Source organism: Phyllopteryx taeniolatus, chromosome 7 (genome assembly GCF_024500385.1).
Source record: "Phyllopteryx taeniolatus isolate TA_2022b chromosome 7, UOR_Ptae_1.2, whole genome shotgun sequence".
In the NCBI taxonomy this organism is placed as follows: domain Eukaryota; kingdom Metazoa; phylum Chordata; class Actinopteri; order Syngnathiformes; family Syngnathidae; genus Phyllopteryx; species Phyllopteryx taeniolatus.
Genome location: NC_084508.1, coordinates 9,141,020 through 9,161,075, shown reverse-complemented (window position 1 = coordinate 9,161,075; position 20,056 = coordinate 9,141,020). Strand labels below are relative to the sequence as shown.

The 20,056-nt window shown below is 44.5% G+C and overlaps 2 protein-coding genes across 12 annotated transcripts in view; one reads left to right on the top strand and one right to left on the bottom strand.

The window, feature by feature from the left end:
* Positions 1–12,045, top strand: part of dnm3a (dynamin 3a) — a 28,579-nt gene extending 16,534 nt beyond the window's left edge. For 8 of the 10 annotated variants that reach the window (XM_061780765.1, XM_061780770.1, XM_061780767.1 and 5 more), the window contains 6 exons: positions 1,617–1,726; positions 5,763–5,874; positions 7,379–7,540; positions 9,213–9,427; positions 9,499–9,612; positions 11,765–12,045. In XM_061780765.1, coding sequence (XP_061636749.1) covers positions 1,617–1,726; positions 5,763–5,874; positions 7,379–7,540; positions 9,213–9,427; positions 9,499–9,612; positions 11,765–11,798 — 747 coding nt within the window. In that variant the 3' untranslated portion in view covers positions 11,799–12,045. Of the gene's footprint in view, positions 1–1,616; positions 1,727–4,048; positions 4,345–5,762; positions 5,875–7,378; positions 7,541–9,212; positions 9,428–9,498; positions 9,613–11,764 lie in introns of those variants that run through there. The other 2 variants (XM_061780769.1, XR_009789553.1) reach the window with 2 other exon arrangements.
* A 184-nt stretch (positions 12,046–12,229) lies between these two features.
* On the bottom strand, positions 12,230–20,017 carry pigc (phosphatidylinositol glycan anchor biosynthesis, class C). Of its 2 annotated transcripts, none has more exons than XM_061780773.1 (3): positions 19,837–20,017; positions 18,612–18,843; positions 12,230–17,664 (listed from the first exon to the last, which is right to left on the bottom strand). In XM_061780773.1, the coding sequence occupies exons 2-3, from the start codon at positions 18,837–18,839 to the stop codon at positions 17,008–17,010; spliced, it is 885 nt and encodes a 294-aa protein (XP_061636757.1). In that variant the 5' UTR covers positions 18,840–18,843; positions 19,837–20,017; the 3' UTR covers positions 12,230–17,007. The 2 variants fall into 2 exon arrangements, with proteins under 2 accessions (XP_061636757.1, XP_061636756.1); XM_061780772.1 differs by having other exon boundaries at positions 18,612–18,935; positions 19,837–19,902.
* Between the last annotated feature and the right edge of the window lie 39 nt (positions 20,018–20,056).

The window sequence follows — 20,056 nt, the reverse complement described above, 5'->3', positions numbered from 1 at the left end:
CCAAGACTACCTCATCAACAGCTGTAACTTCTACTACAGCGGCCTTTTAGAAGCCCCCCCCTTAAAAGTTAAAGGGGGGGGGGGGTGGGCTTCACTCTTGGAGAAATGTTCTTCGTTGCAGACTGAATCTGAGTAATGGCTTTCACATGTGGAAACGGCGTCTTTTTTTCCCCTCCCGTTCTCGTTCGTTGCCAGCTTGGGCTCTTGTGTTGCCTGCCTTCACACTGTCTGCTTCTCCTTACTTCTCAGAACGTCCCTCCATTATTAGTCTTTTTCACACAGAGATCCCGCACAATTTCAACATGAGAGCTGTAACTGTAGATCAGGCCTTTTACATAGAAGCGGTCAAGATGGGATATTGCTGCAACTGCATGCTCTTTGACAATAACACAACGAGATGTATGGCAGTCTCAGTGCCAGCATTTTCCTAGGACAAAATAATGGCTGGAGGCGTTTATTACACAACTGCAGATATGGGAGGAGTCAATTAGAGGGGAGGTCTTTCCCCCCCCCCCCCCCCAACAGTGTTCCTCTCCATATTCACGATTTGCTGTTTGCGACTTCACAAATTCACAGATTATTTGAGGGAACCTATGCTCTTTTATCTGCTGATTAACAGACCTATTTGTTGCTCAGGCCAAAGCCGTGTCTAACATAAAAATATTGCTTTGGATTTGTCCAAGGACACTGGTGTGCATGTCGTCGTGTAGCAATGTGACCTGGATAAACTTAAAGGTGGTTGGTGGTTGTTCAAAGAATACTTCCCTGAGCCTCACGGTCTTCACGAAATATGAACTGTGCTCTTTCTGCCAGAAATACGCGGATATATTCTAATCAGCTATTAGTCAGACATGTGAGACTTAAACATTGCAAGAATGTACAGAAACCTACAACCTATTGTCACTGTCGGACAGAAACCCCGTTTTTTTTATGGTCAAATCATTTATTTTTTTCACAAATAAATGCTATTGGACTGTCCCCACCTCATCTGTTATTTGTATGCATTATTAACCAATATAAAGTGTTTGAAATAGCTTGAAAACAAACCTATTAACTCTTGGACATTAGAACTGTTGTAGATCTCCACCTCGTCCTCACTGCGGCAGCCGTGCAGCATTGTCACGTCAAATTGAAATCCTGGATGCTTTTTAGAACAGTGACCGTGTTAATCAGTGCAAATAGCTGGGTTAGATGCATTTGAGTGAACCCGTTTTGTTTTAGCGTATTCAATTAGCGATTGAACATGCTTTTGGGGTCTTGATGTTAGTGCGTAACGGTATATGTATGTAGTCATTTAAGGTATAATACCAACTTAAATGATGCAGTGTTTGGTAACTCCTTGAAGGTAATTTTCCTGAAAGGTAGTGATTTTGGAAATGCCAGGATTACGCCCAACAGCAATTGTATCAGTATCAGCCTCTTCTCTGAAAACGGTTGGACGCTTTCTCCTTCAGACGCAGCCTGAAAAATGTTTAGTAGCAGACATGTGACTGCACTAGGCCCAAGAGCGCAAAAAATAAAAAAAACACCTGTCATATTTTACTGCGCATACCGCTGTCAAGGTTTATCTTTTTTGTGTGGTTTATTTATTTTGTGCTTCTGCTCCCTTCTTCCAGGAGACAGAGAAGAGGTACATGCTCCCTCTGGACAACCTCAAGGTCCGAGATGTAGAGAGGGGCTTCATGTCCAGCAAATTCACCTTCGCCCTCTTCAATTCTGAGTCAAGGTCTGTGTGTGTGTGTGTGTGTGTGTGTGCGTGCGTGAGTGAGACAATGTAGAGTTAGTGTCCTCTTCACCTGCTTGCCGGAGTTTGCTGCGGCCTTTTCGACAAGTGTGCTTGAGGAGAGGAAACGGGAAGATGCGTTTGCCCTTCCTGTGACCTGGTCCATTCTGCTGAGAGGATATCCAGTTGGTACCGGCCGTGGCGGCGGGTGTGGTTTTATTGTCTCCATGTATACGCCAGACTGCGGAGTGCACGGATATGTTGCCTTAAAGTGTGTGAAACAGATGGAGAGAACATAGGAGGAGTGGGGGGGGAGAACGAGTGTAATACGAGCTGATTGGCCCGGCGCATATGTGCTGTGTTTATTATACTGTTGTATTCTCACACACACACACAACCTGCGTTCATACGCAAGTGTGTGGAGCACAGCATACTGACGGCAGGCTCATTAAGTAACTAATCAAAGCCAGAGAGCTTGGATCAGAGATGAGGAGGCTCTTGGTTGGAAAGAATTGCTCGACTCGCCGCAGAGAAAGAGGAGAAGAACGAGAAAAGTGGTTGAGGGGAGGACGAAAGCGTTTCGGCGCCATCAGCCAGGAATGTGTCAAAATCTGTCCTCTGCCTCCAAACCCCCTACCAACACACCCCCCCCCTCGTCCTTTTCCTGTGCTGCTTCTCTTTTCGTATTTTCACTAATCTAAAAAATGTCTTGAAATCGAAAGCAGCCATGTTCTGAGCAAGAATTCCTTCACAGAAGATGTAGACAGGATGTGTGATAAATCTGCATGGGGAACACTTGTTCTGTCTGCATGTGTCCTGATTGTAGAGCAGCAATGGGGACGCTTTTTCACTACAGGGCCCGGGGGCCCTTTAAATTTTTATGACCATACTAAATTGATGATCCTTTTGAGTAAATTTGAAAAGTTAGAAAAAATGTGCGACGAGACACCAGTATTGGCATGAAAGGAATGTCTATATTAACGTCTATCATAACAGGATCCACAAAAAAGTCTCAAGGATTTATGCCTGAAAGTGAACAGGAATTCGGGCATTTTTATTTGAAGCGGCCATTTTAAGCGACTTCCAGGGCTTGGATTTTGACCAACTGCCACTTGTGAATTCGCCTAAATGAGCCCCAATCAGAAGCAGCTATCCGGGACAGATGGGCGACGCTAAACTGCAAAGGATTTTGTCCTTGTAGAATGGTGTCAAAGTTTGACGATCATTTCATGGATTTTTGTAAATTGAGAGAGAAAAATGGCCCCCGACACTAGTTTCACTCATTGACATGAAATTGGATGGACATGTCTGTCATAACAGGACGGAAAAGTCTTAAGGACCCATGCCTGAGATTGGACGTGTAGTGGGACAATTTGGTTGGAAAGCTTGTGCCATTATGGGCAAAAAATTACCCCCCTATGCTAGTTTTAATGATGAGCATGAAATTGGTTGGAGATTTCTATCATAACAGGACACAAAAAAGGTTTCAAGGACCCACGCCTGAAATTGAATGGAAAGTCAGCCATTTTGAGTGAATTCCAGGGCTCGTGCTTTGACTATAACGCGTGAATTTGTCCAAATGAGCCCTAATCGGAAGCAGGTATCCTAGACGGATGGCTGAAGCTCAATTCTGAAGGATTTTGGCATCAAAGTTTGATCATCATTTTGAGGATTCTCGTCAAAAATTGTCCCCCAACGCCACTTTTGCCGATCAACACGAAATTGGGTGTGCTCGAAAGTTAGAAAAAATGAACCCACTATGCTATGCTCATAACAGCATGCACGAAGAAGTCTCGAGGACCTGTGCCCGCAATTAAACAACCTTTTTGGTTTGAAGCAGCCATTTTGGGCAAAGTCCAGGGTACTTTTACAAACTCCTACTATACCCATATGAGTCCCAGTCAGAAGCAAGTATCCGAAACAGTTAGGCGGTGCCAAATTGCAAAGCTTTTTTGCCTCCACCATCTAATGTGGTATCAAAGTTTGATCATCATTTTGAGGATTTGCCGTGGAAGGGGGGTGAGAGGACCCGTTCATCACTGCTTGCAGCTTTGATTTGTTTCTAGAATTGCATGACGGACCGCATCGGATTCTCTGGTGGGATGCATCTGGCCCACACGCCGTAGGTTCTCTGGCCCTGTTGTAGAGTAATAGCATGCAAGTTTTGTCATTGTTGGCCTGCTGCCCTGACCGCTATCCACCACACCCTGACTTATTAGCCCCACCCAGTGTAGCTCCGGCCTATTTGTTGATCTCTTCTCATAGCTCTCTTTCTCTCAGCATTGATATTCTCTCGCTCTCTCTCTCTCTCTCTCTCACACACAGATTTCGCATATTTGAGGTTGTGAGTATGAGGCGGGAACAGCGAGAGGAGGAAAGAAACAACCGAACGATTAAAGAAAAATGTCTTGCAGATGGGACGCAGATTGCTGACTTTTTTTTTTTTTTTTTTTTTCTGGTTGAGTGGATTGCGCAGCCAAAGCACATAGATGATGTGGAAGCAAGGACATAAAATGCAAACAAAAATGGAAGGATACAAGTACAGTAGATGAGTTGCAGTGGGAGCTTGTGTCAATAACTGCTGAGACATATGACTTTAAACTCCCACTACAGTGAACCCGGTATAATTCAAAATCAATACGACGCAATCGTTCCCAAAAGATTGGTTGGAGAATAGTAGAGTGCACGTAATCAGAATCATCTTTATTTGCCAAGTATGTCCAAAAACACAAGGAATTTGTCTCCGGTAGTTGGAGCCGCTCTAGTACGACAACGTACGTCAATTGACAGAGAACACTTTGGAGACAGAAAGACATTGACAAAAAACAGTCACAGAGCTATAAAGGGTTGCTAGTTATCTGGTATGCCGGTACATAATTATTATTATTTTTTTTTGTCAATTGTGCAAAAAGATGCTCTAGAAAAGTCCGCTAGTTCGAAAGATTAATATTGCAATAGTCCGGTGCAATGATCATTGTGCAAAGGGCGCCGAGACTTCAAGGAGTGTGTGCAGTTTAAAGTGACGAGTAGTGCGATAATCTGGGACAATGTTGATTGTGCAAATGTTGCAGATACTCCTCAATCAGTGTGCAAATGGAGCAGATGCTACTCTGGCGTGAGTGGCCGCTATTGGTCAATAACAGATATGCAAGTAGTGCAGCGTGGCGAGACTACTACAGTGAGTGCACGAGTAATGTATAATTGGCCCCACAGAAAAGTGACAACAAACTCAAGACAAAACAATTAGCATTAGCATTTTCTAGATATTGCTGGAATGATTTAAAATTACTGGTGTATAGTACAGTGGTACGTCGAGATACGAGTGACCCGTTGTTTGGCTGATAGTTTTTTGTTTTTGCTTTGACCTGCGAGCAGAAATTGGGCATGGTGGTAGTGAACGCAACTCATTTCATAACAAGTAGCAGTTGGGCCAATAGTGAGCAATTCTTCTTCTTCTTCAAAAAAAAAAAAAAAAAGTTAAAGCTGTTTGTCACGCAGAGTTTAAGTTTACTGTCAGACTAAACCTAAAACAAAGAGAAATGCGCGTGTATTTAAAACAACCACATAGCCTTGCCTTAATAAAGTCTGTTTCGCTTAATGCTAACAAACAAGTCAAAACGCTGTAGACAGGCTAACGAATAGCATTGGTGTTGTGGTGTTACATCTTCTTATCCGTAGGCTTTTTTTTTTTTTACACCAGCAGTGGACGTAGACAGAAAATATCACAGTACGCACAGACTAATATGACTGCAGCCGACAGAGTCAGTTATGAAACTCTTCTTCGCGTATGTTTCTGTCTGTATTAGGTCGGGGCCAAGGCACGCTCACCAGAAGGAGCGGCCTAATGTCCATTGAACAGAGGCAAACAATGGCAAAAACTGTTTAGTTAGATTCTATTTAACGATATTAATCCTTTAGTGGCTGAAGTCTGACTTTTGAGGGCATATTTCTCCACTGAATTTTGGTTGAACGTTTGAGGCGTTGTTTTAATGTATTGACTTGTGTATGTTTTTCCTACGATTGTATGATTTACTTGCAGGAACGTGTACAAGGACCATAAGCTTCTGGAGCTGGTCTGCAACTCTCAGGAGGAGCTGGACATCTGGAAGTCTTCTCTGCTCCGGGCTGGTGTCTACCCAGAGGAGGTCACGGTGAGTACCCTGACCCCTTTGTACAACCCCGCCGTGACACCTACCTGCTCTCGCCGTATTTGTCTCCTTTGCAAGGTAAGGGCCACATTAGATTTCTAAAACCGATAGATGAGCTGGGTTTTTCGTAGATGGGGGGGGAAATATTGCAGCAAATATTACTTAATGGACCTGGTCATTCATAGATGAGGTAAAAAAAAATAAAAAAAAATAATAATAATCTGAACGTGTATATTTATTTTATTATTTACAAAAAAATTAATTGGACAAATACATTTTATAAAGATTAGGAATAAATAAAATTAATACATTTTGGGATAAAATGCCAAATGAATGCAACAAATATTACAGGACACTTGAGGTGTACACGAAGTAAACAAAAAGTCCAAATGTGTATGTAAAATGCATTCATCTGATTTGATGATTTAATTTGATAAATTCATTTGATAAATGAATAAATACATTTGAAAAATATTACAGGACTCTTGATAATTTGCTGGTGTTGAGCCGAAATCTCCTTGACCATTTTGTTCAATTTAATATTTTTCCACAAATCGATACTACTGGTCAGTCCACAGTATGTTATTTATTTATTTACAAATGATTGACCAATATAGTGTTGAAAATAAGCTTGCTTTGGTTGATGATGGGCGGCACGGTGGCCGACTGGTTAGAGCGTCAGCCTCACAGTTCTGAGGACCCGGGTTCAATCCCCGGCCCCGCCTGTGTGGAGTTTGCATGTTCTCCCCGTGCCTGCGTGGGTTTTCTCCGGGCACTCCGGTTTCCTCCCACATCCCAAAAACATGCCTGAATTGGAGACTCTAAATTGCCCGTAGGCATGACTGTGAGTGCAAATGGTTGTTTGTTCCTATGTGCCCTGCGATTGGCTGGCAACCAGTTCAGGGTGTACCCCGCCTCCTGCCCGATGACAGCTGGGATAGGCTCCAGCACGCCCGCGACCCTAGTGAGGAGAAGCGGCTCAGAAAATGGATGGATGGATGGTTGATGATGCAATGTTAATGGCTGAACAAACATGCCGTTTTGGGGTTTCCTCAAAAAATGACGGTTTTGGAGATGCAAGGTTTCTGTCCGACGCCAGCGAAATGCTCAGTGTGCTGGATGAAAGCAAAGAGTTGTCTGCATATGTCCCGCAGGCTATACTTTGCCCACCCCTGCTGTAACCCCTTTTCACCCCTTTTCTCTTATGCGAGGAACCCCCGCCCTTGCATCTCGCTCCGTCGTTGGCTCCTCGGCGCAACATTCTTGGCCCGTGATGTCACTGCAATGCGTGTGTGTTCCAGTCTGGTTCTAATCAGCAGATCCCCGTCTCTTCACCCCCTATTTTTTCTCTCCCGTGTGTGTGTGTGTGCCTCCCCTCCATTTTGCTCTTTTAGTCCCAGCTAATGGCGTTCGACTCCCTCTTCGTGCACAAGCCGTTATCATTTCCCGCATCCGTGTGGGAAAAACTGAAATCACTCTGTATTGGTTTTGTGCATGTTTCGCTCAGGTGGACGCGCAGGGCAACGGGCCGTCCGAGAACTTTACCGACCCCCAGCTGGAGCGCCAGGTGGAGACCATCCGCAACCTGGTGGACTCCTACATGGGCATCATCCACAAGACGGTCAAGGACTTGATGCCGAAGGCCATCATGCACCTGATGATCAACAGCGTATGCTAAACACTTCAAATTATTTTTGGAATTTTCATGAGAAGCCACTCGACTGGGATGACCCTTATTAAAAATGACTGTGTGTGTGTTTGAATAGGTCTTGTCCTTATGAGAATGGTGGGCACAGTTGAATTATAAGGAGTACAATACAGTAAATAAGCCTAAAATAAATTTGATATAGAAAAACAAGCATTCACGTTGACATTTACACCTATGGACAATTTAGTCCAGTCCTTGTGTAGTCAATCTCAATAGATTTTTTGGCAAGAGAATCGAGGTAGATTGATTGTTCGCCAGTCAATTGCTGGCCATCTGTCCATACATATTCTATAGCATTTGTCCTCATTAGGCTCACAGGTGAGCTGGAGCCTATCCCAGCTGCGCTACATACACCCTGAACTGGTCGCCAGTCAATCGCAAGGGACAAATAGACGCTCAGCTCACGAAAACCTTTCACATCTGTGGACAATTTTATCTATTGCTGTTTTGTTTTTTTGTTTTATCCTTCGTTATTCGCCGAACAACTTATGGGGCAGCCCAGGTCCAAGCTTGCCCATATTTGGAAGTGCTGACGTAGCAGGCGACTAGGAAGGAATTGTGAGGTTTCCCCCCCCCCCCCCCTGCTTGGTCTATTGCTGTTAGCACTTTGAAATCACTCTTCCGGCCCCTCTCTTATTGGATTAATTTTCCGACGACACTGCTGAATCCGAGAGCGCGTCGGATCGTGACAAATGTCCACCTTGCGCATCGGGAGCGTTCCGTTCCCCTGCCCTCTCAGCGCATACACAATGAATGGGTTCGGCCGCTGCATGCTGTGCATTGCTAAGTACATGTGAAAAGGCCTTAAGGGGTGTGGAAATTAGTCACGGATATTCGCGGCAGGGCTCGGTCCCTGGCCCCCCCCCCCCCCCCGCAAATAGCGGCCGTTAACTTTATTCCCTAGTAGGAGTACGTCAAAGTCCAACCCCTTGAAAATGGCTGCTTCAAACCAAAATGGCTGACTTCCTGTATCAATTAGCACGTTTCCTTGAAGATTTTTTCGAAGGTAATGTAATGATAGACATGTCCACGCAATTTCGCGTCAGTGGAGAAAACTGTTGTCGTGGGCTAACTTTCGGCGAGTCCTCAAAATGTCTCATCTAGAAATATTACTTTGGTGCCATCTGGTTGCCTCTCAGTGCCAAGCATCTATGTTGAACTGAGGTGCGGTGTTTCATTTCATAAGGCCATATCTTTGTCTAAAAAAAATGTGCTTTGATGCCATCTTGTGGCATCTACAGGCAATTACTAACCTTTTTGAGTAGGTGCAAGTACTCGTAGATTTTTGCAATTCGTGCAGAGCTCGGTCCCTATCCTGGTAAATAACTGAATGGTTATTAAAAGTTTATGGTGGCGATAGTTTGACGGTGGAACGGATTATTTATATTTCTTGTGGGGCAAACTTGAAATTCTGCACAAGTGTGAGGTTCACCAGCGTACTGGAATGGATTGTTTTCAACCTTAGAGGTTCCACGCCATTGAATTATTTTCCAGTGGCTCAAAAGAGAAAACGAGTATCACATGTCACATTTTCAGCCCCTTTGTACGAAATGCCATAAAGCCGAGGGAAATATGTTAGCTGATGTCAGGTGATGTTTGACTTGTCGCATCTGTTTATAATCCCTCTGGTAAGGTGAAAGAGTTCATTAGCTCGGAGCTGCTGGCCCAGCTCTACGCTCTGGGAGACTGTTCGGCGCTGATGGATGAGTCACCCGAGCAGCGGCAGCATCGCGAGCAAGCGCTCGGCAAGCACGCCGCCCTGCAGGCCGCGCTCGACATCATCGGTGAAATCTCCACCTCCGGCAACGCCCCCGCGGATGTCTCTCACTCCGGCTTGCGGCAATTCAGGTAGGCGCTGTTACCCGCGCTCGCGCAGCCGTCCGGACACGCGGGCATCACTCCTTCTCCACCTAACGCAGCGCCACGCTCCCTAAAAAGTCGGCGACGTGCGACAAGTCTCGAACCCGCGGCCGCGCCCCGCCCGTGCCCGTCCTCGCCAACCAGCGGCTCCCTGGCCCAGCTTGCGTGCCCAGGTAGACTGCATGGTTCAGGCTCATGGCTGCACGGCACTGTTATATGAGCCGGGCGGGGGTCCGCTGCGCAATGTGTTTCTCATATTGGCGGGCAGACCGGACCCCTCTCTGCATGCTTTCTACCCCAGCCAGAGACAACAGGCCCGTCAAGCTGCCCTCCGTCCCCCCTTTTTTCACGTCTCTGCTCGCATGTTTTATTGCCGTCCCAGATTTCCCTCATGCAACGGCCGTTATTTTTCTTCCCTCCCTCCCTCCAACTTCTTTGTCTCGTACATTTCTTCACTGGTTCCTCCCCGGCTTCTTGGCCCGTCTCTCCTTTTTCTCCCTGCCTCATTTCCTCTGCGCTCTCCAAGGTTCCTTAGGTTCTTTCCCACTCGCGGTCCACCTCTTTTCTCTTCCCTGACGCTTTCCGTCGTACCGTATCCATCTCTCTCGCCTATAGCCAGAGGGAACAAAAGCAAACAACTCTGGTAAAAGTGGAAGTACTGTTTCAACTACTTTACTTAATAGTAAAAAAAAAAAAAACACAAATTCTGATATGTACTCAAGTACAAATGTTTTTTTTCCTGTCAATTATATACTACAACACCCATTTTAAAACAGTGACACAACAACAAAATACTTGTCTGCACACAAAATAGTTTTCTCCATCAACTTGCATCGTGCTGTACTGAGATTTGGGGGGGGGGGGAATCAGTGTATAGTGAAGTATTATTATTAGTATAGTCGTATTCGCAGGGGATAGGGACCAATGTCTGCTGCTAATAACAAATCAGATAAGGGACGCTCCCCAAAAAGGGGTTTAAAATTGAGTGCACATGCTAAAGATCGTGTCAAAGCGCTTAAAACCAAGACGTTCATAAAGCAGCCATCTAGCATATACACAATCATGAACACGTTACATAAACAACTGTATTCAGTAGTCAAATAATTCAACACAAACAAACCACCTTCACATGATACTCGTCAATGGTATTAGCTAGCATAGTAGCCTAAATAACACACAGGCAAACAAATATACACAATAGCGCGTTACACAAATGGTATTAAATCATAAACTCACTTTTTGACATTTAGACACAAATGTTTGGGATTACAGGTAGCTTTTAAAAGCAAATTAGACTACATTGTTATTTATGGTAGCTGCATCTTTATAGAGGCAAAAAAAAATGCTTTCACGTTTAACTGCACGAGGTGCGTTCAGGGACCGCCAACAAAACAGAAAATCCCAAACGCAGATGGAAAAAACACTATTTATGCCTTTTGTGGATTGTGTCGTCATCCGTGGAGGTTAAAAAAAGGAACTACCCTATTTTGACAAAGGAGTCGAAAGTACAGACTCATCTGTTTGCAAATGTAGGGAATAAAAAAGAAAGTTGAAGCACTTCAGTAGAGTACAAATACAAGAAAAATCTGCTTCAATGCAGTTACCCCTGGATAATTCACGTCGGGTTGGGTTACGTGGGAAATGACCTGGACTGAGCAAATGTGCAACAGTTTGGCAAATAAAATGCTCTTCAAATGCATGCGTGGGGAATAACTCTTGACTCTCCCGCTGTTAAGATACTAATAATCAATCACTTTCTTCTCCTCAACTCCTCCTTGTCATCAATAACCCTGCTTACTGCTTCATTACGCATTCAAATGATGAATCTGACTGATGGGTTTTATTCGGTCATGTCCTCCCTAAAGGCAGCGTTTCCCAAGCTGTAAAGACCCAAATGTAGTAAATACAACATTCATATTTACATACAGTGTGTGTATAATGATAAAGAACACGGCAGATGTTAATTTTAGTACAACAAACCATTTTGGGTTCTGACCCCAAGTTTGGAAAAATGCTGCTTGACCCTAACCTTAACTTATGAGTCACATTGTTCCATTTTAAAGTTAATAGTTGTTAAAAAAAAAAAAAAAAAAACATTTATTTTTGGGGTATGAAACGTTAATATTTTAACTATCAAAGTTAAAACCATACCATTACATACAGTACTTACACTCTCAAGAGCTGTTGATGCATGCCTACTTACGTCTTCCACTAGCTTCTGCTCTCCCTTGTGATTTATATTTTGTGCTGCTATTTATGACACATTGCTGCCGATTAGTTTTATTATACACAACTATTTCTGGTCTGATCGTCTCCCCCCCCCAGGAGACCTGCTCCGGCAGCCCCAAACCCCAAATAGGAGGACCACCCCACCTCCCCGTCCCGACGACCACTATCCAGCTGTGCAACGTGCGACCCGGCCCGAGTGCTGCCGTCTGCGCACTTCGCCAGTCGTGAGCCTCTTTTGTACATACGCTAGCATTGGCTGCTGATTTTTCAAGTGCCTCAACTTTGTGTACATATAAATATGCTATTTTATGAACAGGAGAAAAAAACAACCACTATTTTATAACTTTCTTTTTAATAAAGAGCTATTTTATTTTTCAGTAGCATTAGTCTTCAATTTGGAATATCTGAGTGACTGCCGGGCATGCTTGTTTGTTTATATGTGCCCTGCAATCGACTCGCGACCAGTCCAGGGTGACACACCACTGGTAGGTGGATGGATGGACGGATGAGTTCTAATTAAAAAAAATAAATAAATAAATAAATAAATCTTGAAGTCATGCAAAGGTTTTCTAGTAAGATTAGAGAACTTTATTTTTACAAATACATGTTTATAACATTTCATACTATACAGGTTCCAACAGCGGTGACGTAATGCCAATTTCTACCCGTAGTCTGTTACAAGGCAGTAATTAAGTCATAACTACAGTAATTATTTGTATCCAAAAAAATTTGTAGGCCATAAATATAAAACATCCCAATGAAAAACAGGAAGTAGTGCGGTAAATGAGCCTGCCTTCAGTTAGTGTCGAGTGTCGGATTGCCGTGGTCTTGTGATCTTTGGGGGGGAAAAAAGCTGAAACTATGGAAGGAGTGTGCTGCTCTCTAGAGCTCAAAACGCTTCAAGCTTTAAGGGGGGGGAAAATAGTTGTTCTCCATTGCCAACAATCACAGTAACCCTGGGATTTTTTTTTTTTTTTTTTTTTTTACAGTTAAGAGTTTGTTACATGATCGTGTTATTTATTGTATTAAAATTCTTCATTTTCACATACTGCAGTGTAATTAAATACATTATATTAGAACCCATTTCAGAAATGATTCACTGCATTTCACTTTTCCCATGTCACTTTTTTCCCCACATTTAGCTTTTCATTTTTAATACATTTGAAATGCAGCCCTATGGGGGGCACACTCCAGTGCAAACTGTAGGCCGGTCCCAAGCCCGGATAAATGCAGAGGGTTGCGTCAGGAAGGGCATCCGGCTTAAATCTGTGCCAAACAAATATGAGCGTTCATCCCAAGAATTCCATAGCGAATTGGTCGTGGCCAGGGTTAACAATGTCCGCCACCGGCGCCGGTGGAAATTCAGCTACTGTGGGTCGAAGTTGAAGAAGAGGTGGAAAGCGGGTTCTTCGGCAGAAAGAGAAGAGGAAAGCACAGAGCCTAGAACTGAATGTGGTTACTATGACAGGAAAATCTCAGGAGTTGATTAACATGATGATTAGGAGAAAGGTTGATATTGTGTGACCAGGTGGAAAGGCTGTAAGGCTAGAAGTTTGGGGGCAGGGTTTAAATTATTTTACCATGGTGTAGATGGGAAGAGAAATGGAGTCGGGGTTATTTTAAAAAAAAAGTTGGCTCAGAATGTCTTAGGTGAAAATGGTGAAAAGAGTATCAGATCGAGTGATGAGGCTGAAACTTGAAATTGAGGGTGTTGTGTATAATGTGATTAGTGGCTATGCCACACAGGTAGGACGTGACGTAGAGATGAAAGAGAAATTCTGGAAGGAGCTTGACAAAGTAGTTCTGAGCATCCCAGACAGAGAGTGAGTCATGATTGGTGCAGATTGTAATGGACGTGTTGGTGAAGGAAATAGGGGTGATGAAGAAGTGATGGGTAAGTACGGCATCCAGGGAAGGAACTTGGACGGATAGATGGTGGCAGACTTTGCAAAAAGGATGCAAATGGCTGTAGTGAACACTTTTTTCCAGAAGAGGCACGAACATAGGGTGACCTACAAGAGTGGAGGTAGAAGCACACAGGTGGATTACATCTTGCGCCGACGATGTAATCTGAAGGAGGTTACCGACTGTAAGGTAGTGGTAGGGGAGTGTGTGGCTCGACAGCATAGGATGGTGGTGTGGAAGATTAGGAAGACAAAGGCAGAGCAGAGAACCATGTGGTGGAAGCTGAGACAGGACGAGTGTTGTGCAGCTTTTCGGGAAGAGGTGAGACAGGCTCTCGGTGGACAGGAGGAGCTTCCAGAAGACTGGACCACTCCAGCCAAGGTGATCAGAGAGGCAGAGAGTACTTGGTGTATCTACTGGCAGGAAAGGAGAGGAGACTTGGTGGTGGAACCTCACAGTACAGGAAATCATACAAGGAAAAAGGTTAGCTAAGACGAAGTGGGACACTGAGAGGACCGAGGAGAGGCGAAAGGAATATATTGAAATGCGACATAGGGCAAAGGTAGAGGTAGCTAAGGCCAAACAAGAGGCATATGATGACATGTATGCCAGAATGGACACTAAAGAAGGAGAAAAGGATATATACTGGCTGGCCAGACAGAGGGATAGAGATGATTAGGGTGATTAAGGATAGAGATGGAAATATGTTGACTGGTGCCAGTAGTGTGCTAGATAGATGGAAAGAATACTTTGAGGAGTTGATGAATGAGGAAAATGAGAGAGAAGGGAGAGTAGAAGAGGCAAGTGTGGTGGACCAGGAAGAGGCAATGATTAGTAAGGGGGAAATTAGGCATTAAAGAGGATGAAAAATGGAAAGGCAGTTGGTCCTGATGACATACCTGTGGAGGTATGGAAGCATCTAGGAGAGGTGGCTGTGGAGTTTTTGACCAGCTTGTTCAATAGAATTCTAGTGAGTGAGAAGATGCCTGAGGAATGGAGGAAAAGTGTACTGGTGCCCATTTTTAAGAACAAAGGTGATGTGCAGAGCTGTGGCAACTATAGAGGAATAAAGTTGATGTGCCACACAATGAATTTATGGGAAAGAGTAGTGGAGGCTAGACTCAGGACAGAAGTGAGTATTTGCGAGCAACAGTATGGTTTCATGCCTAGAAAGGGTACCACAGATGCATTATTTGCCTTGAGGATGTTGATGGAAAAGTACAGAGGTCAGAAGGAGCTACAGTGTGTATTTGTAGAGAGGAACTGTGGTACTGCATGCGGAAGTCTGGAGTGGCTGAGAAGTATGTTAGAATAATACAGGACATGTACGAGGGCAGCAGAACAGCGGTGAGGTGTGCTGTAGGTGTGACAGACGAATTTAAGGTGAAGGTGGGACTGCATCAGGGATCAACCCTGAGCCCCTTTCTATTTGCAGTGGTGATGGATAGGCTGACAGATGAGGTTAGACTGGAATCCCCGTGGACCATGATGTTTGCAGATGACATTGTGATCTGCAGTGAAAGCAGGGAGCAGGTGGAGGAACAGTTAGAAAGATGGAGGCATGCACTGGAAAGCAGAGGAATGAAGATTAGCCGAAGTAAAACAGAATATATGTGCATGAATGAGAGCGGTGGTGGGGGAAGAGTGTGGCTACAGGGAGAAGAGATAGCAAGGGTGGAGGACTTTAAATACTGGGGGTCAACCGTCCAGAGCATTGGTGAGTGTGGTCAGGACGGGTCCAAGCAGGTTGGAACGGGTGGAGGAAGGTGTCAGGTGTGTTATGTGACAGAAGAGTCTCTGCTAGGATGAAGGGCAAAGTTTATAAAACAGTGGTGAGGCCAGCCATGATGGACGGATTAGAGACAGTGACACTGAAGAGACAACAGGAAGCAGAGCTGGAGATGGCGGAAATCAAGATGCTGAGGTTCGCTCTCGGAGTGACCAGGTTGGATAAAATTAGAAATGAGCTCATCAGAGGGACAGCCAAGGTTCGATGTTTTGGAGACAAAGTTAGAGAGAGCAGACTTCGATGGTTTGGACACGTCCAGAGGCGAGCGAGTGAGTATATTGGTAGAAGGATGATGAGGATGGAGCTGCCAGGCAAGAGAGCTAGAGGAAGACCAAAGAGAAGGTTGATGGATGTCGTGAGGGAAGACAGGAGGGCAGTTGGCGTTCGAGAGGATGCAGGAGATAGGCTTACATGGAAAAGGATGACGCGCTGTGGCGACCCCTAAAGGGACAAGCCCAAAGGAAAAGAAGAATATTTGTAATAAATTTGCTAAATAATATTGGCATTTTTCATGTATAATTTTGAGGGGAAAATATTTAAATTTGCAATAAGGCTAACATAAAATGTGTACATTTTTTTTTCATTTCTAATAAACTTGCAAAATATTTAAAAACCCATTTCATGTTGTCTTTGTGGGATCTTGTGTGCAGAATATCAAGGGGAGGGGGTGGGAATAATTTAATTTTGGAGTAAAGCAGAAACATAAAATGTGGGTGGAAAAAAGTAAAGCACTGTGAATACTTTCCTGATGCACCATACTAAATGAGTGCGTAGTATCAACATTTGAATGTAACTTAAACTGATGAGGTCAACACTTTAAATATTAAAATAGCAGCAGCATCTCTCAAAACCTGTTCCCTGCAAGTAAATTTAGAGTGTTAATAAAAAAGGATCTGACAGTAAATCTATCTCTTCATTGGCTCTCAATGAATTCGGTTCACCCACACTAATGAGATCCAATAGACAAAAAAATGCCTTTACAAAGATAATGGACTGTCCAGTTTTTTTGTTTTTTTTTGTCGTACTGAAATCTGTTTCTAATATTCTGGTTAGCCTTTACGACGCACAAGTCTCAAGGACGCGTGCCCATTTTGAGAATTATCGGAAAGTCGGAAAAAAATAATCCCCTGACACCAGTTTCAACGATCGACACCAAACTTGGGTGTACATGTCGATCATAAGAGGACATGAAAAAATCTCCAGGACCCATGGCCGAAATTGAACAGGAAGTTGTCCATTTTGGTTCAAAGTAGCCATTTTAGGCAAATTCCAGGGTGCAACAATTTTGTTCATGCAAGTGATTCTTAATGTTTTGAAGGCATTCCACTAGTCCTTCGAAGGCTCTCAAATGGTATGTGGGGAGGAATCACTGGCTAAGTACAGTTCTGTTGTATTTTACGTTAAAAACATTGGCATTTAATCTTTAAATGCTGGATTTTAAGACAAAAGTCACTTTGTGAAATACATTTTAATCGAATCATTTAAATTTTAGTGCAGTGTTAATGTTTGAACTGTGCATAGTGTTACAGTGACTTATAGTAATATTTGAAATACCCTTTAAAAATAAAACCTGTCTTGTTTTTGATGAACACTTGGATGATACTGTATTTAAATGTTAGTCATGATGTTTTTTTTTGGGTCTTCTTCAATGGAGGAAGCGGCTGAGGTCCTCGTGGATCTCCGCCTCGTCCCAAGGCCCGTGAATGTTGTCCTTGTGCCGCTGCAGCCAGACCAGCAGCCAGGGGCACATTAGCATCACGCTCACCAGGGCCAGCGCCAGGATGGCCGACCCGACGGGCCAGCGCGGCGCTAGGCCGCCGACGCCCGCCGCGCACACCCCCGCGCACACGGCCGCAAGGTAGCGCGGGGCCCTGTCCTTCACCTGCCCCAGCAGGCAGGGCCACAAGGCGAAGACCATAAGAGCGCAGCTGAGCATGGTGAAGGTATGAAGGGTGCCCGGTAGGCGAGAGGCCAGACACACTGAGGCGAACAGGGCCGCGTTGAGGGACAGGCAGCCTGGGGTCGAGGGGTGTGCGTAAGGGAAAGACACCAGGTGAGCCAACAGCATGATGGCCGACATGGCGTACACCGTGTCCGTGCTCACGGACTCTGTGAGCGTTTTTAGCACAGGCGAGAAGCCGAAGATGAAGGCCAGGAAAATGGCGGCGCTCTGTAAGTCGGCCAGACGGGTCCGAGGTTGGAGAACCGGTTCCGCTTGAGATGTGAGGGCTTGGTACAGTCCGTAGCCTAGCAGGGAGCTAACCAGGCTGATAACCAGGAGGGTCCCTGGAGACAGAAGGCCCTAAAACGATAGCACAAGACAAAAAAAAAAAAAAAATTAAATATCCTGAAGTTATTTTACCGTGGTTTATGAATTGTCTTCAGTTTGAGTTCACAGTATTGGATAACAAAAGGCAGACCTATTAATGACCCCCAAAGTAGACTACAATAAACAACTACTGTATTATAATTTTTTGCCCGATAGGTTATTTTAAAAAAAGAAATGCCAAGGCTACTGTACAATATGCTTGGACCTTTAATAATCAAGATGGCATATGTGTCCTAGCAGCTAGGAAATATGATAATGCTAATAATTTAAAAAAATTGTTAACATCATTTGTAATAAGCATGTTTTTAAGATGAGTACACATATTACAAATAGCATTTAATAACTATATTATATACAAATATTGATTGTGAGGGGCTTGGATACGGAGGTCTCATTAGAAACATGGTATTTCCTCAGTCATAATGTCCTTTTAACATTTGGGCTGAACTAACCGTTCTCTGAAGCTTTCTTGAACTCTCCGGTCTCTCCTTTCGCTTCTCGTGTGTACTGCGTACACGTTGCAACAAATAAGATGGGCGGACTAAACCAGTTTGCATTTTTGCAAGGTGGGTGTAGGTAGCCTCAGACAGTCTGAATTTGATGAACGCAAACTCACTGCTGAAATTGCACTGCTAAATGTATTTTATCTTAATATTTATGATGTTTTTTTCCAACTGACCCCCCCCCCCCCCCCTTTGTTGTGCTAAATGTATTTTATCTTAATATTTATGATGTTTTTTTCCAACTGACCACCCCCCCTCCCCCCTTTGTTGTGCTTGGGGTGATGGTACACCATTCTAATTTTTCCCTCTAGATGGATGGAGAGCTAGATAGTTCCTGGCCTCTCAGTCAGTTGTTGGAGATCCTGATCAGAGAAGGCGATTTATTTTTTGTTTTGTTTTTTGCCTCAGACGGTTTACCTGCTCCATGTAGAGCCAGAGGGTGATGAAAATGGCCACACAGGAGAGCTGCTGCCCCACCAGGCCCGCCTCACGCACCACGGCCCAGTAGCGGTACTGGCGGAGGCCCTCGTTCCTGCGCAGCTCCTCCAAAAAGCGCCGGTCCACGTAATTGTCCGGGTATGGCTGGCGCTCCCACAGCACCTTCCTCCAGGCCACGGCCGCACCCGGGCCGTCATCTGGCCCCATCGCCCTGAACACACACGCAGACTTGGCTTGGGAGGAGACACTCCATTTTGTACGAAGTCCTCTTATAAGAATGGAATTTGTTATAGCTTCCCAGAACTATGTGATGGGGAAACAAAGCGTCACGGTGGATTTAGGGGGTTGCAAGTCTGCCTCACAGTCTGGAAATCAGGGTTCGAATCTCCAGAGGTGGGACCAAGTCATTGCTTTGCAAGTCTCAAGTCTTTGCCCTCAAATCCCGAATCATGTCGAGTCAGGCGAGTCCCGTGTCAAGTCCCAAGTCGAGACAGGCAAGTCCCGAGTAAAGTTGCAAGTCCTAGACTTTGCGCTTCAAAGTCTACGCAAGTCCTGTTTTAAAGTCTAAGACTTAACTTTGAGTTTCAAAGTCTAGGACTTGCAACTTCACTCAGGACTTGCCTGTAAGACTAGAGACTTGTGACTTGCAAAGCAATGACTTGGTCCTACCTCTGTGGGAATGTCTGCATAAAGTTCTCCCTGTCCTTTCGTGGGTTTCCTCATGACTTACTCGCACATTCCAAAATCTTGCATTTAAGGTTCATCGAAGTCTTAATTGTCCATAGATGTGAAAGGGGTTTTCTATATGTCCTGAAGTTAACTGGGATAGACTCCTGACATGTTAACTGAAGACTCTCGTTCGTCCATATGTGCCCTGCGATTTACTGGCGACCAATCCAGGGTGTACACAGTCTCTTGCCCAAATGAGAACAAAGGCTATAGAAAATGGATAACATGAATGCAGACAAAGGCTGGACCAGCATGGACACTAAAGTGAGCCTTTATCCACAGTTTATTCGTTATTGAAACACGCGAGCGTCAACGCGCCTGCGCGACTTAAATCGCCACCAGCAACTTCCGGGTTTGACTCCGGTTTAAAACAACAACAACAACAGGTATTTATCTCTAGTGTGTTGTTATAATTATATCCAGCAATACGTTTGTAACCACGCGAAAGCTTTACGGTACATTTAGCAGCTCTTACCGGACGAGAACGCCGCTCTCGGCAGGAGAAGTTAAGCTGGGAACGTGACATGCCGTCCCGGAAGTGGAAGAGCGTCAATCCGAGCGAGCAGCAGCGCCCCCAAGTGTTGGAGTGCGGAGACGTCAGCCGTCAACTTGGCCATCATTTCCTCTTAAAACGATTTTCCAGTAACAAATAAGCCCAAGTCAAATGTTCAGTCACATGTAGAAATGGAATGAAA

Bases quoted from the DNA above. Each gene is read 5' to 3' on its own strand.
- pigc (XM_061780772.1), bottom strand. From the start codon at position 19,887: ATGTCACGTTCCCAGCTTAACTTCTCCTGCCGAGAGCGGCGTTCTCGT. The intron at 18,936-19,836 runs GTAAGAGCTGCT...CCCATCACATAG, and splicing joins GAGAGCGGCGTTCTCGTCCG to TTCTGGGAAGCTATAACAAA. The intron at 17,665-18,611 runs GTAAACCGTCTG...CTATCGTTTTAG, and splicing joins TCTGGCTCTACATGGAGCAG to GGCCTTCTGTCTCCAGGGAC.